This window comes from Pteropus medius, unplaced genomic scaffold (genome assembly GCF_902729225.1).
Source record: "Pteropus medius unplaced genomic scaffold, Ma_sr-lr_union100, whole genome shotgun sequence".
Taxonomy (NCBI): Eukaryota; Metazoa; Chordata; class Mammalia; order Chiroptera; family Pteropodidae; genus Pteropus; species Pteropus medius.
The window spans coordinates 1823373-1837016 of NW_024351729.1; the positions used below are offsets into that span (position 1 = coordinate 1823373).

At 35.7% G+C, this 13644-nt stretch overlaps 1 protein-coding gene across 10 annotated transcripts in view; it reads right to left on the reverse strand.

Annotated features, from left to right (window-relative positions):
- Nucleotides 1–13644, reverse strand: part of HIBCH (3-hydroxyisobutyryl-CoA hydrolase) — an 81545-nt gene that overhangs the window by 8868 nt on the left and 59033 nt on the right. For 5 of the 10 annotated variants that reach the window (XM_039844260.1, XM_039844262.1, XM_039844264.1 and 2 more), the window contains exons 11-12: nucleotides 6502–6616; nucleotides 3143–3147 (exon numbers count right to left, since the gene is read on the reverse strand). In XM_039844260.1, the coding sequence (XP_039700194.1) occupies nucleotides 3143–3147; nucleotides 6502–6616 (120 nt within the window). Of the gene's footprint in view, nucleotides 1–2418; nucleotides 2453–3137; nucleotides 3148–6496; nucleotides 6617–13644 lie in introns of all 10 variants that reach the window. The other 5 variants (XM_039844254.1, XM_039844259.1, XM_039844257.1 and 2 more) reach the window with 2 other exon arrangements.

Here is a 13644-nt window from a genome sequence, read left to right on the forward strand (position 1 = left end):
TCACCTCCACATTGATTTGAGAGGAAAATTACTTTAAAGGGGACTTTATACATAATTAAATGTGGATACTGGCATTTTGCTGAGCCCTCTAGTTCACACAGCACTGAATTAAAATACCAGACCGCCTTCAGGTTATCATGAGAAACCCTACTTCTCTTATTTCAGTGTAGTCATCATTTAGAGTAGCCACACAGTATCCCCACAGGATTATAACTATGAGGCAATCTGTAACCTCTCCTTCATAAATGAGGGAAACATCAGTTTCCTGGCTGTGACAATATACTACTTATACAAATATTACCATCTGGGAAACTGGGTGGAGGGTATGTAGGCTCTTTCTATATTAATTCTTATGATGGCATGTGAATCTACAATTATCTAAAAAAAAAAAAAAACTAAAGAAACAGAAGGGGGCTACATTTAGTATGGTAGGGAATTTCAATCATGCTTAAAGTGTACAAAATTCTTGTGAAGAATGAAAATATTTAAACATACAAACTCTATAATGAACCTAAAAAACCACATTGAGCATTAAAAGGCTAAATAATTAAAGAAGCAGTCTGGGAACTGAGGAAGAAGCCTGCTTCAGGAGGAAGATGGAAGAGGGCTTTATGCATAATTAAATGTGGACACTGGAAGTTTTTAAGGTTTGGCTGCCTAACTTTGGGATTCCAGTATCATCAGATCAGTGGTGATATTGAAGACTGATGTTACAGTCCCTGCCAACTCGAAAGTTTTAACATTCCCTGGACAGTGTAAATAAAAACAATCCCAGAACATTCTTTCTACAAGAATCTCTTCCCTTTTAAGCCCTCTGGCCAGTGCTATCTACCTGCTTAACAGTACACTGAAGGGCAAAAGGAAAGAGAATTGTAGTAAAATCTGGGTGTTAATTTCGAACTATCAAATTTTTACCTGGCATAAATATAACAAGTTCTTGCCACGTAGGCAGCTTGGATTTTTCAGGTCTCATGAGGCACTCACTCAAATACCATTTGGTAGCTCTCTATCTCTGCTAAGATGATCCATTTTTATTTTCTTCTATAACTAGGAAGTTCTAGATATTAAATGTAAGAATTTGCTAGTTTATTTTATAATCTGCTAGTTTATTTTATCCAATTTGCCAACATTAGTTTATTTTATCTAATTTGCTTACTTTATAATTAGCAAATTATAGCAACATTTGACTATGCAAAAACATGTTTTACCCAGAATAGATACTGCTTTCTGAATAAAAAGGTTATGCCGAAAGATGAAGCAACATACTTTCTATTTATTAAAAGTAGTTTGATAAGCACCTGTGTTATAAATTAGAACTTTAATGCTGCTTGGTTTCAACTTTTTTCTTAAAATAACTGACGGTATATATAAAAACAATATCTTTAAGTTTAAGAAAGGTTGCTATAACATATAATGAATATTTTAGCAATATAACTCAAACACCACACAGGTCCTCCTAAAATCAGAAGTGTTGATCCACATGCAGCAAGAATCTGCCAGGAATTAGTGGGGAAAATGCATATTTTACTTGGTCTCTATAAAACATAGTTGTCTCCTCTGACTCCACTGCATGTGTCCTCTAAAAGGATGTGAACCCTCTGCTTATTTCTGATATTACAGTATGCCATAAATTAAGAAAATTTTACAGCAAAAACCAGTAAAGTTTATTGAAGCTTAAAGCTCAGAGAACATAACCTTTTACTCAGATAAAATATATACACAGTCTGTACTATATTGAAGTGACGAATAAAATTATAAGAAGAGTAGATAAGCAAAATACATGCAGAAGAACTCAAACAAGAGAAATAAGAGCTATTATTTATAGAGATATGGGCATACACATAAAAATAAATTATTCCAAATTTGCTAGGAATTAAAAAAAAACCACTTGCATTTTCTAAATATGCTGACTTTGAAGGTAAGCAAAAAAATTAATAAAAGCATTAGCAGATGTTATGAATTATGTCATATGGTTTTTCTCAATGTCAATGTTTTAACTGTTCAGGTACAGGAAAAGAGGGAGAGGGGAGAGTTTGACACTGCTGGGATTTTGCCAGGCCAGTACAAGAGAGGAGGGTAGGGGGTGTGAAGGTTCTTTGCAAGGGAATAAAGATACCTTTCAAAGGCTTCAGTAGCAAAATGAGTAGCAAAAAAAGCTCACACTGCACTTAGTAGAGACAGTTCATGTGACTGCAGGAGCAGGATTACCTCTTACATATAATTCGGGAGCAGTGACCAGGTGATGTGATTTCAAAGACTTATTTTTCCTTATATGCCAATTGGTAATATTTTTTTAAAAACTGCAATCTTTATAAATGTCTAATTTTCACTAATAAAACAACTATAATATTTGATTAATAGTATATACTCATAAATCCTATTTTCATAATAGCCAGGAAAGAAATAACTCTCACTTACCTGCCCTGACGCCTTCGTGGAAGTCATGGCATACCTGAAAGAAAATCAAGACAAAAGGGAACTCTCTGGGCATCCTTATTCCCAGTGATCTCTCTCCAAGCCTGCTCTGGCCTCCCAGTCCCATGGCCACAACCTGAGCCATGACATCAGAGATTGAACCAACTCTGACAACATACTCTCCTTATGTGCTCAAGTATTTCCATTGCTGCAAATCCCTCAGCTTACTGAGCTCCACTGATCCTATGACTTTCTACCTGTTCACTTCGCTCTTCATCCAGCCCAGTTTCCCGAATTCTATTAATGTGGTCACTTTTCCTTGAAAATGTCCTCCTCTCCCCTCAAGCCCTTTTCTTTATTCTGTCCTGGCAAAATCCCAGCACCAGCTGAACCTTACCATTTACCTGCTGCTGCATTCGAGGAGCTCAATCTTTGGGGCAGAAAAATCATACAACTGTGACTTGTTTAATTTAAAATCCATAATCACAAATCTCAAATAGGCATGGAAAACTGCTCAGTTACCCATGGTTCTCTTCCCTACTCCCCAAGATAATGATTTAAACTGTTTTCTAACTCAAACTTTACCTCTAGCAAACTCTACTCTCACTATATTTTCAGCTAATGACTTAACCTTCTACTTCATTAAAAAAAACAGGAGCCCTAACACGTGAACATTTTCTTTTTCCCACCACTGAAACACCTGCAGCTCAACTACCGCCATCTGTACCATGACTTCCCTTTCCTGACTACAGAAGAAGGGACCATCCTTCTTTCAAAGGCCAGACTGCCCCTGCATAGTAACATCTCTCTTACCTTCTCAAGGACTTTGCTTGAGAAGGTTTTCCATCTCTCTTTCTTCTCCTGGCTTCGTCAATGCAGGCAGTAAAATTTAGTGGCTAAGTACATGCAGTTCAAACCTCAGGGTTCACCTCCTGGCTCTACTGCATAGAAACTATGTGACCTTGGGATAATAATTTCTCTACCTCCCAGTTTCCTGAAATGGCAGTATCAATACATCCATCATAGGATTATCTTGATCCACATCTAGCAGTTTCTGACAGTAAGTGTTCAATAAATGTTAACTATTATTAGTATCATTAACATAATCTTTTTTCTCTATTGGATCATTCTCAATCATTTATTAACATGTTCCAGTATCTCCTACCTTACCAAATAAAAAAGGAAACTCATTTGATTCCGCAGTTCCAGTTTCTACCCTATTTCTGTTTGAAGAAGAGTTGTATATACAGTCTCCACTTCTTCACCTTCCATTTACTCATTTCCTCTCCAACTTACCACACTATATAACTTCTGCCCCAATCTCCTCTGAAACGACTAGCCAAAATCATCCATAACTTCAGTGTTGCCAAATGCATAGGATGCTTTTATCTTCATCTACTAGTGCTTCGGCAGCACTCCCTCTTCCTTGAAACACTCCTCTTGCCTTTATCACACTGCACTCCCCGGGTTCTTCTACTTCTGCCCTTTTCCTCTTCTACTTCTCCTTTGCCCCACTTCAAAATGTTGGTGCTCCTCAGGGCTAAGATCAGAAGTCTCTTATTTTCCTTCTGAATGATCTTATCCATTCTGTACTCAACACATCAGCAGCTATGAATTCTGTTAAAATATAAGATCATGTGACTCCTCTGCTCAAAAATATCCAGTGGCTTTCTACTGTACTCAGAACAAAAGCCAAAGTCTTATAAAGACCTTCAAGGCCACATGTGCTCTGTGCAGCCCTTCCTGCCCTGTTAGCTCTGACTTCATCTCTCTCTCACTCACTGACCATCCCTCCACTCTACTCCATCCACAAGGCCTCCCTGAGGTTCCTAAAACAGGTAGGCATGCACCCATATCTGAGCTTTTACTTGTGGTGCCCTCTGCCTGGATGATCACTCACTCACTTCTTTCAGGATTTTACTTAAATAACACCTTCTCAGTGAGGTCTTCTCTGATCATCCCATCTACAAGTTCAAACCCCCTCTCTCTTCTTCCTGTATCCATCCCCCTTTCCACTTTATTTCTCCTTAGTACTTACTATAGTATATTTTACAAATTTACCTGTTTATAATCTATCTCCCCCATAACAAAGTAAGTTCCACTAGAGTTGAAATTTTGTTTTGTTTTGTTTTGTTTTTTTATGTATTCTTGGTGCCTCTAATAGTGCCCAGCACATGCTGAGTACTCTTATTTGTTAATAAATAAATCTCTACAATGCTATGTCACTTCCTTTTGAATTTAAAGATGCTATTACTAGTGTTCCAACACGTGTGTGACTGGCACCACAACAGCTGCTACAAGAGGTCCCATTACATGCTGTCTAAATCTGATGTTTGTCCTTTCCTCTATAATTGCAGTATGTAGTTTTCAGGCATGTTGCTGGTGCTAATATCTTTCCGATTTAAATCTCTAACCTACAACTCTAAGTTCCAACTCCTAAAGGTATTCTTTCCCTCACTTCTAACATCAAGGTCTATTAATTCTATTGCCTACTTTGATCTCAAATCCATTCACTTCTCTCCATTGCCACCACCCTCATCTAAGCTACTACTATTTTGCACCTGGATTACTGCAATAAACTCATATCTGGTCTATACATCCACTCTTGAACCCCCCCAACCCCGCCTCCATTCAGCAGGCAATAATTACCTTAAACAAAGTGAACCAAATCACTCCGTGCTGAAATCCAAGAGGCTTCTCAATATACTCATTTCTCACCTTCAGGTCACAGGTGAGCTGACATCTCAAAGATGTCTTCCCGGCCCAACTTTTTAAAAGGAGGTTTCCCTTTATCTCCCCACTCCCTCCCATCCCTGCATCATTCTCTTCTATCACCAACCCAGTATATATTGCTTTTAGAGCACTAACCACAATTTGTAATTATTTTACTTATTTTGTTTACTTGTTATTTGTAGTCTAGTAGACTATAAATTCTGTAAGGATGGGACAGTGTCATTCTTTCAACAATGTAACACTTAAGACAGTGCCTGGCACATAGCTAAAATATTTGCTAAGAAAATGAAGGAAGGAGGGAATCAATCGATCTAGGCAGTACACTAAATGTACAGTGAAAAACATGGGCTATGTGAGGTATACCAGGCAGTGGTCAAGTGTGCAGGCCGTGTGGTGAAACTGCCTGGTTTTACATGCCATGCCTCTGTACCATCTCTATACCACAGCTTCTTTATCTGTAAAATGGAAACAATAATAGTACCTATCATTCTAAAGATAATGTAAGATTTAATGGAGAGAATGCATATAAAGTGCCTAGCACAGTATCTACTCAGAACAAGAGACCTCAGCTACCATTTATATCCTACAGGGTGTGACTGTAAGATATGACTAATAGAGTTCTAGTCATGGTTAGAGGAACTACTTTGAATATCTTAATAACTACTTCAAGTCATGAAAGTCCATTAGGGATGTGTTCTTTCTATTAAAATATTTCCTTTAGGTCATAAATTTATTAATCTAAGGGCCCTCTATACACAACACAAAAGGGATGATTTTGCTTTTAAAGAGTTTATCATCTGGAGGAAGAAATCACTATGACTCTGAAATGTTTCATGAAATCAAAAATATGAAATGTTTCATGAAATCAATAATCTTTGGATAATTATCTATTTTACGTGTATTTACAATGGCACTTTCAATGTTAATCTATTGATTAAAACAGGTAACAGACTAATAACTTCCACTTGTACATTTTATATATGTGTGTATACATATATATGTATACAGACACATACACACACACTCATTTTACCAATGATGAATTCAGATTTAGAGAGTTTATGCTTCTTGCCCAAGGTCAGAGACCATGCCTGAAAAGTGGTTAATTTCTATTTTGAATTCCACATGAGGTTAGCAATCTTACACTTATATACAAATGTAACTGCTTTTTCATAAAGGCTTAGTAACAATCTGGAAGCAATACTTCAACACACCCTAAGCTAACTAGCCTGTTAGTAACATTTACAGGTAATTTTAATTTTCTTATAACTTTCTATATTTTATAGGCTATACAATAAACATATATTACATTCATAACTAGAAACTACTGCTTTTTTAAAAATCTTACCACACAAGCTTGAACCAGACGATATTCCATAGTTAACACTTCTTGCAAAGTCTTTGAAGATCCCGCCATGAGTTGCCTTAATGCGATCTTCAGGGATGTTGGAGACATTTTATTAATTACCTATTAGAGAAAAAGGTTTTACTAGTTTTAGACCAATAGTTCCTTTATTGTCTATAATAAAGTAGCTGAGTTTTGATATAAATCATACTCAAATATGCTCAATAGTACTTTCACATGATAGTCTCATAAAAGTGAGATTATGCCTTCTCCTAATCCTGCCAAAGCACTAAAAGTTTTCTAATCCATTACAATAAGAAAGCAGATCATTCCATCAGTGGCATAAGTTTTATACCTACAACTAAAATAATAAATCTACATTTTGTAGCTTGCCTGATATAAATTATGATCCCAACTAGGTACACAGTAATTATACTTAAGTAAACTTAATACACATCTTAGAAACTACTAATATATCAGAGAACATTTCACTTTACAATATAAAGAAGATACAGGAGAAATACCATAGTGCCCCCTTCCCACTCTGTGACTCTAGAGAAGTGTCTTAACTATAGTCTCCACCTATAAATAAATCCACTTACCCTAGAAGTAAGGAGAAAAAATGATTCAAGGCCTATAAAGTAAGAATTATAGGCCTAACTCCTTGGCTACAATGCTATAGTGTTTCCTTTTGAATTTGAAGACGCTATTACTAGTGTTCCAACATGTGGCACCACAACAGCTGCTGCTATTAAATCTGATGTGTGCCCTTTCCTTTATAACTGCAATATATAGTGTTTATGCATGTTGTTTAGTTCTTGTCTCAAAGGTATAAATTATACTTTTTGAGTTGAAAGAATTCCCCACATTAAGATTCAAGGTTCTTTGTAGCATCCTCAAGTCTGGCACACAGATTCAGAGAACAGACAGAATGGATAGGGCAGCATCATACCTAGAGGTTGTCAAAGCATAAACAGATGGTTAGTGTACAGAGAAAGTTCAGGAAAGAGCAGTATACAATCTACAGCCACAATGCTACTGAAGAGTAGATGAGAAAGAGAGAAAACTGATTAAGGTCTTTATGAATCGGGTTCATCTTCATAGGAACTCATTCTTCTGCCCTTGGTGCTGTAGAGTCATGATCCCATATAATGCCCTGAGAGCAATCCTACTCCATGTTGTCTCCCTTTTGTCTGTCAGCCAAAGGAATACTGGCATCCCTGAAACAGTCTGCATACTGGGCTAGGAGCCTCGCCTTCCACAGGCAAGTACAACAATGAGTCCATTTTGCTAACAAAATCACTAATTTTCTCTAGCCAGAGGAATGCCATATTACTCCTGGAAGTACTGCATCACAATGCTAAAAGGTGAAGTTAAAGGAGTAACATTCCCACTTTCTTTTCTAGTCTGCAAAGCCAATGAAGCTACGATTCCTTTCCAGCAGTGATGCATTGTGTGAGCCCACAATCACATATCTGAGTATTACAGTTATCTGCCTTTGTCCTCACATTTCTTGGTTTGGCACTTTTATGTACCATCTAGCATTCCCCAAATACGAAACTCTGTCTCTTGGTATACTTCCTCGGTTGGCTACCAATTAATTTCATTTAAAAAGGCCACTTAAGTGACCCAGTCGTCTGTGCTTGTGTCACACAGAGATACACACACTAGGTAAAATGGGAAGAAAATTTCATTCAAAAAGCTCCGCTGGTTCTGACATCTCATAAGTTGGCCCTTGATCAACATGAGAGTTCAGAGTGCTGAACCACCGTGCAGCTGAAAATCTGCGTGTTAACTTTTGACTCTCCCAGAACTTAACTTCTAATAGCTTCCTGTTGACCAGAAGCCTTACCGACAAATCAGTTAACCTATTTTGCATGTTATATGTATTATATATTATAGTCTTACCATAAAGTAAGCTAAAGAGAATATTAAGAAAATCGTAAGGAAAATACATTTACAGTATTTATGGAAAAAAATCTGTATATAAGTGGACCTATGCAGTTCAAACTCATGTTGTTCAAGGGTCAATTGTACCAATTAAAGATATTTTCATACGACTGACATCATATAAAAAGAAACTGGTGTACTAACACCACAGGGAAGCTGTAGCTGGCAATTTAGCACAGAAACTTAGGGTTTAGACTCTGAAATCAGATAGCGCTGGGGTGGAATCCCAGCTCCACCACTCCTACAATCCCAGCTCCACCACTCCTTAGTTTCCTCATTTGTAAAATGAAGATAACACTACTACCCACCTCATAAATGGTATAGCAATACAGGATAGTGCAATGTGTCAGAAACTAAGCAAAACAGGGAAGGAATATTTATTAAGCACCTTTCCGTCAGGCAAGTACATTCACATGTATGTGCATTTCACAAATAAGGAAAACAGACTCTGATATGAATCTGTCCAAGGTCACACAGAGCAGGAATCCAAACTCGAGCCTGTCAAAGCCAAAACCTACTTTCTTTCTACTATACAAAGCTATAACAGTAGTCAAGAATGTCAAAGGCTCAAAAGTCAAAAAGAACAAAGATGGAAAAGAGGACACTGTGTAAGTGACAGAGAAGTGAATAAAAACTTGTTTGTGTAATTTTGATGGCACGGGGAAAGACAAAGAATGGTAGCTTGAGAAAAAAAGTCAAGGGAAGGAAAGCTTTGACAATAACGGCAGAAGAAAATGTGCCATTAACTCAAGAAGGTAGAAAAATACTGAAAATACTGAAAGAAGGAGATGGCTGATGCAATTAGTTCCTGGAGGAGGCAGAAAAGCATGGAATGAGAGCATAGATGGGGCAGGTTCCCTTGGCAAGGAAGTGAGACACATGTTAGAGGAATCAAAGAGGGGATAATGGAAGATTGTTAAAGGAGATCATATAATATAGCTCGTTCATTAACAAGGGAACGCACAGACTGTTCTGTAATTTTCATAAACGATTAGGACCTGGATCTTTAGCTAGAAATGTGCAGGAGTACAACCCTGCACCTAGTGAACACATTTCTACTTCTTGGTAGAACACTGGTCAGTTTCCTAACCAATTTACCTAATGCTTTAAAGATTAGTTGTCTCCTGTATGTCAAAGAGCCAACTTCTTTTTCCTTTATTTTTGTCGACTGATTTACATTCTCATCTTAATTCAACAACATTACTTAACATCTATTACTGACCATGCATCATACACTTTGGGGAGACAATAAAAAATAAACTTGGTCCTTGCACTCAAAAAGCATTTCAAACTATAGGAAAACTCAAGATACTGCCTGTGCCCCTCCCCTCAAAAATCTATCAGAATGCTAATAAGATACAGTCCGGCTTGCATTATCAAGAGAAAAACAATATTTAACAAGCCTACAGATTAAATTAGAATAATTCTACCATGTAAGCCACAGGGTTGACTGAAGGGTTATACAGACAGATAAGTCTCAACTCTTCTCCGATTCACAATGTAACCTTAGAAAATTTCTAAAAACTTCCATTAAAAAACTGAATTCACTATTTCTTAAAAATATTCTTCAAACTGCTAAAAATACTACTGAGAAAAAAGTTTAAGCAAGCCACACAGGAACCACGTAAGAAGTGCTCAATGTAGTTTTCACGTTATAGTCAAAGAGAAAAGATAAATTATTTGTTCACATTATATTGCAATAATTGCTTAATTTGAATAGAAGATATTTTTAAATATTTGCAAGGCACAAGAGAAATTAGTGCAAAACAAGTCAAAACAAATTATTTGAAAGAGTATAAAAAACAATTTTAGTAGAAACAAGGTTTTCTACAAGGGCAAATGGTGCTTAGAAAATAAAAAATAAACTAAAGGATGATACAGTTAGAAACATTGTATGTCACCGAATTTTTTCATTTTCTAAAGAAAATCTAAAACAGTATGTCCAATCATTTTTTAAGAAGTCCATTAAAAACATAACACAGTTAAATCAATAGATATCAAAAACCAAAAATAATAAACTCCTGTTCTATATTAAAGTTAGAGTAAAAGAGTTTGTAACTAAACCTCTCATTTATGGCTGCCCCCAATATTCTGGACACCACATTTTGATAGTTCCCTTTGATGTTAAGTTCTACCTTTCAAATGGGTAAAATTAAAAAAAGTTTCCGTTTAGGTATCCCAAAGGTCTTGTGACCTATCTATTCTCCTTAATAAATCTTTTTCTGCTCAGAGTACCTGCTGTGGACTCTTGTTTTCCACAACAAGAATTATGACCAGTCAAGAACCCGAAAATATAAAGAATGAAAAAATAAAGTATATGGCGGATGGTGGGTTGGGGAAAGAAAAAAAGAGGTAGTAGCATTAGTTAAAAAGCAATCACTATAGGTACTAAAGACATTAAAAGATCTCATGAACAACAAACAAAAATTTGACAATTTAAATGAAAGTGAATATGCTTTGAAAAATATATATTGCCAAAACTGACTCAAGAAGAAAATATATCTGAATAGTCCTATATCCATTAAGAAAATTTAATCGATAATTACAAACCTCACAAAGAAAATTTAAGGTCCAGATGGCTTCACTGTTAAAAAAATTTACACAAACTCTTCCAAAAAAAAAAAAAAAACAAAAAAAAAAAAACAAAAACAAGGGGAACCCTTCCCAATTTATTTTATGAACCTAGCATAACCTAATTACCAGAACCTGACATGAAAATTACAAGAAAAATTATAGGCCAATTTCTCTCCTAAACATAATGCAAAAATCCTAAACAAATATTAGTAAGTCAAATCCAGCAATATATAAAAGGGATAATACATCATGACCAAATGGGGCTTATCTCAGGAATGCAAAACTAGTTCAATATTCAACCATTACTCATTGTCCCTGAAATAGATCCTGGTCTGTATGATCATTTAATTTTGACAAAAGGCAACAATGCAAGTCAATGTACAAGAAGAAAGTCTTTTCAACAAATTGTGCTGGAACAATTGTGTAACAATATGTGAAAAAATTAACCTGGACCACCCGTTTTTTTTAAATAAAAAATTAACTTGAGATTGATCTAGACCTTAATGAAACAAAACAAAACAAAACTAAGCTTTAGAAGAAAGCACAGGAGGATTTTTCTGAACTTGGGAGTAGGTAAAGGTTTCTTAGGATTCAGAAAACAGTACTCATGAAAGAGAAAATAAATTAACTTAGATTTCTTTAAATTAAAAACTTATTAAAAATTAATTATTGTAATGAACCCATTAATAAAGTTATAAGAAAAATCATATCATCTCAATAGATGCAGGAAAAAAATACAATAAAATCCAAGTCATTCAAAATAATAATTACATAAAACCTCTTAGCTGACCAGGAGAAGAAGAAATTTCCTATACTTATTAAAGAATATCTACAGAAAACCTACAGGAATCAACATTTTTAGTATTCTTAAAACTTTCCTCCTGAGAGTGGGGAACAAGACAAGGATAGTTGCTATGTTAAATTTTTGCTTGGAGGAACTAGCTAGTCTAGGAAGCTGGGTGGGTTGGGAGGGAGGGGTAGGTAGTACAAAGGATAAAGAAGGGAAGGGGGAAGGGGAGGGACAAAAGGAAAGAAGAGAAGGAATGAGAGAAGAAGGAAAGATGACATCATTACATATGTAAAAAATCCAAAAACTATTAGAATAAGTTTAGCAAACAAGGGCAATATACGAAATTTAATTTCAATTATATTTATACAGATCAACAAATAGAAAATAAAATTTTAAACTACACTTAAAACTGCATCGAAACCCATCAACTAGAAATAAATGCAATGAAAAGATGTGCAAATGCAAATCCTCTATAAAGATTAGAAAATATTACTGAGAGAAATTAATGAAGACCTAAATAGAGCAATATACCATATTTATAGAATGAAATATTCAACACCTGCTTTCCTTTGGGGAGGCTGGAATTTCATGTTCTAGGCAGAGTACCTACATAACGAATCCACAATGAAAGCCTTCACATGTGTTGTCTCAACTAGCTGCTGGAGGAATTAACCAAGTCCTATGTGATTCCACCGGGAGAGAACTCTTAGAAACTTGTATCTTGTTTCCTTCAGACTTCATCCCATGTGCTTTTTCTTTAGCTGATTTTGCTTTGTGTTCTTTCATTGTGTTAATTCCTAGCCACGAGTCCTGTGAATCTGTGGATCACCAAATCCGGGGTGATCTTGATGATCCCTGACATAGAACACAATGACCCATTGCCTTTTAGTCAATGTTGTTGAGAAATCTGAAGCCTTAGTATGTGATGTGTTTTACTCTGAGAGTTTGTAGGAGGTATTTCTTAAACTATTAAGGAAAAAGAGATAAGTTTAATTACATTAAAATTAAAATTTCCATTCACTAAATGATGTCATTAAGAGAAAAAAGGCAAGTAACAGGTAGGAAGATACATGTAGTACATATATTGGATATAGGGCTTATATCCAGAAACATAAATAATTCTTATAAATTAACAGTAATAAGAATAATTAACAGGCACTTCACAAGGAAGAGTACCCATATGGCCAATGCATGATGAACTGGTGCTCAACCTCATTATAATCATCATGAAAATGCAAGTTAAAATCATAATGCAATGGTATTTTATATACACTGGAATGACTAAAATGAAAAAAAAAAAAACTGTGTTGGTGAGAATGTGGAGCAACTTAGTATGTGAATGTAAACTGGTACAACCATACTGCAAAACCATTTGACGATAACTACTAACATGAGTATACATACACACTGGTAAACAAAGAAGCTATGAGACTGAGGGGATTTTAATGCTTGAGTAACCTATAAACAAACCAAAACCTAAGCCTGTAATGCCTCAAGGTTAAGAAATCAAAACCTAAGGACAACCAATCATAAACAGCCAACTTGCTCTGCTTCTACACCTTCACTATAAAAGTCTTTCTCCAGCTTCTATCGGTGGAGCCTTCCTAATCACTTCCAGTTTGGTGCTACCTGATTCAAATCAATTTTTGCACAAATAAACTATTAAAAATTTAAACTATTAAAAATTATGCCTCGGTCCATCTTTTTAACAACATATTCTTTGTTCCTGGCTCTGCATTCTCCAAACATTTGTCCTTTGAATATGTGTTTTGTTCTCTCTTGAATATCCTTTGCCACTTAGCAACTCATTCTCATCTTTTATTCTCTGCTCAGATTT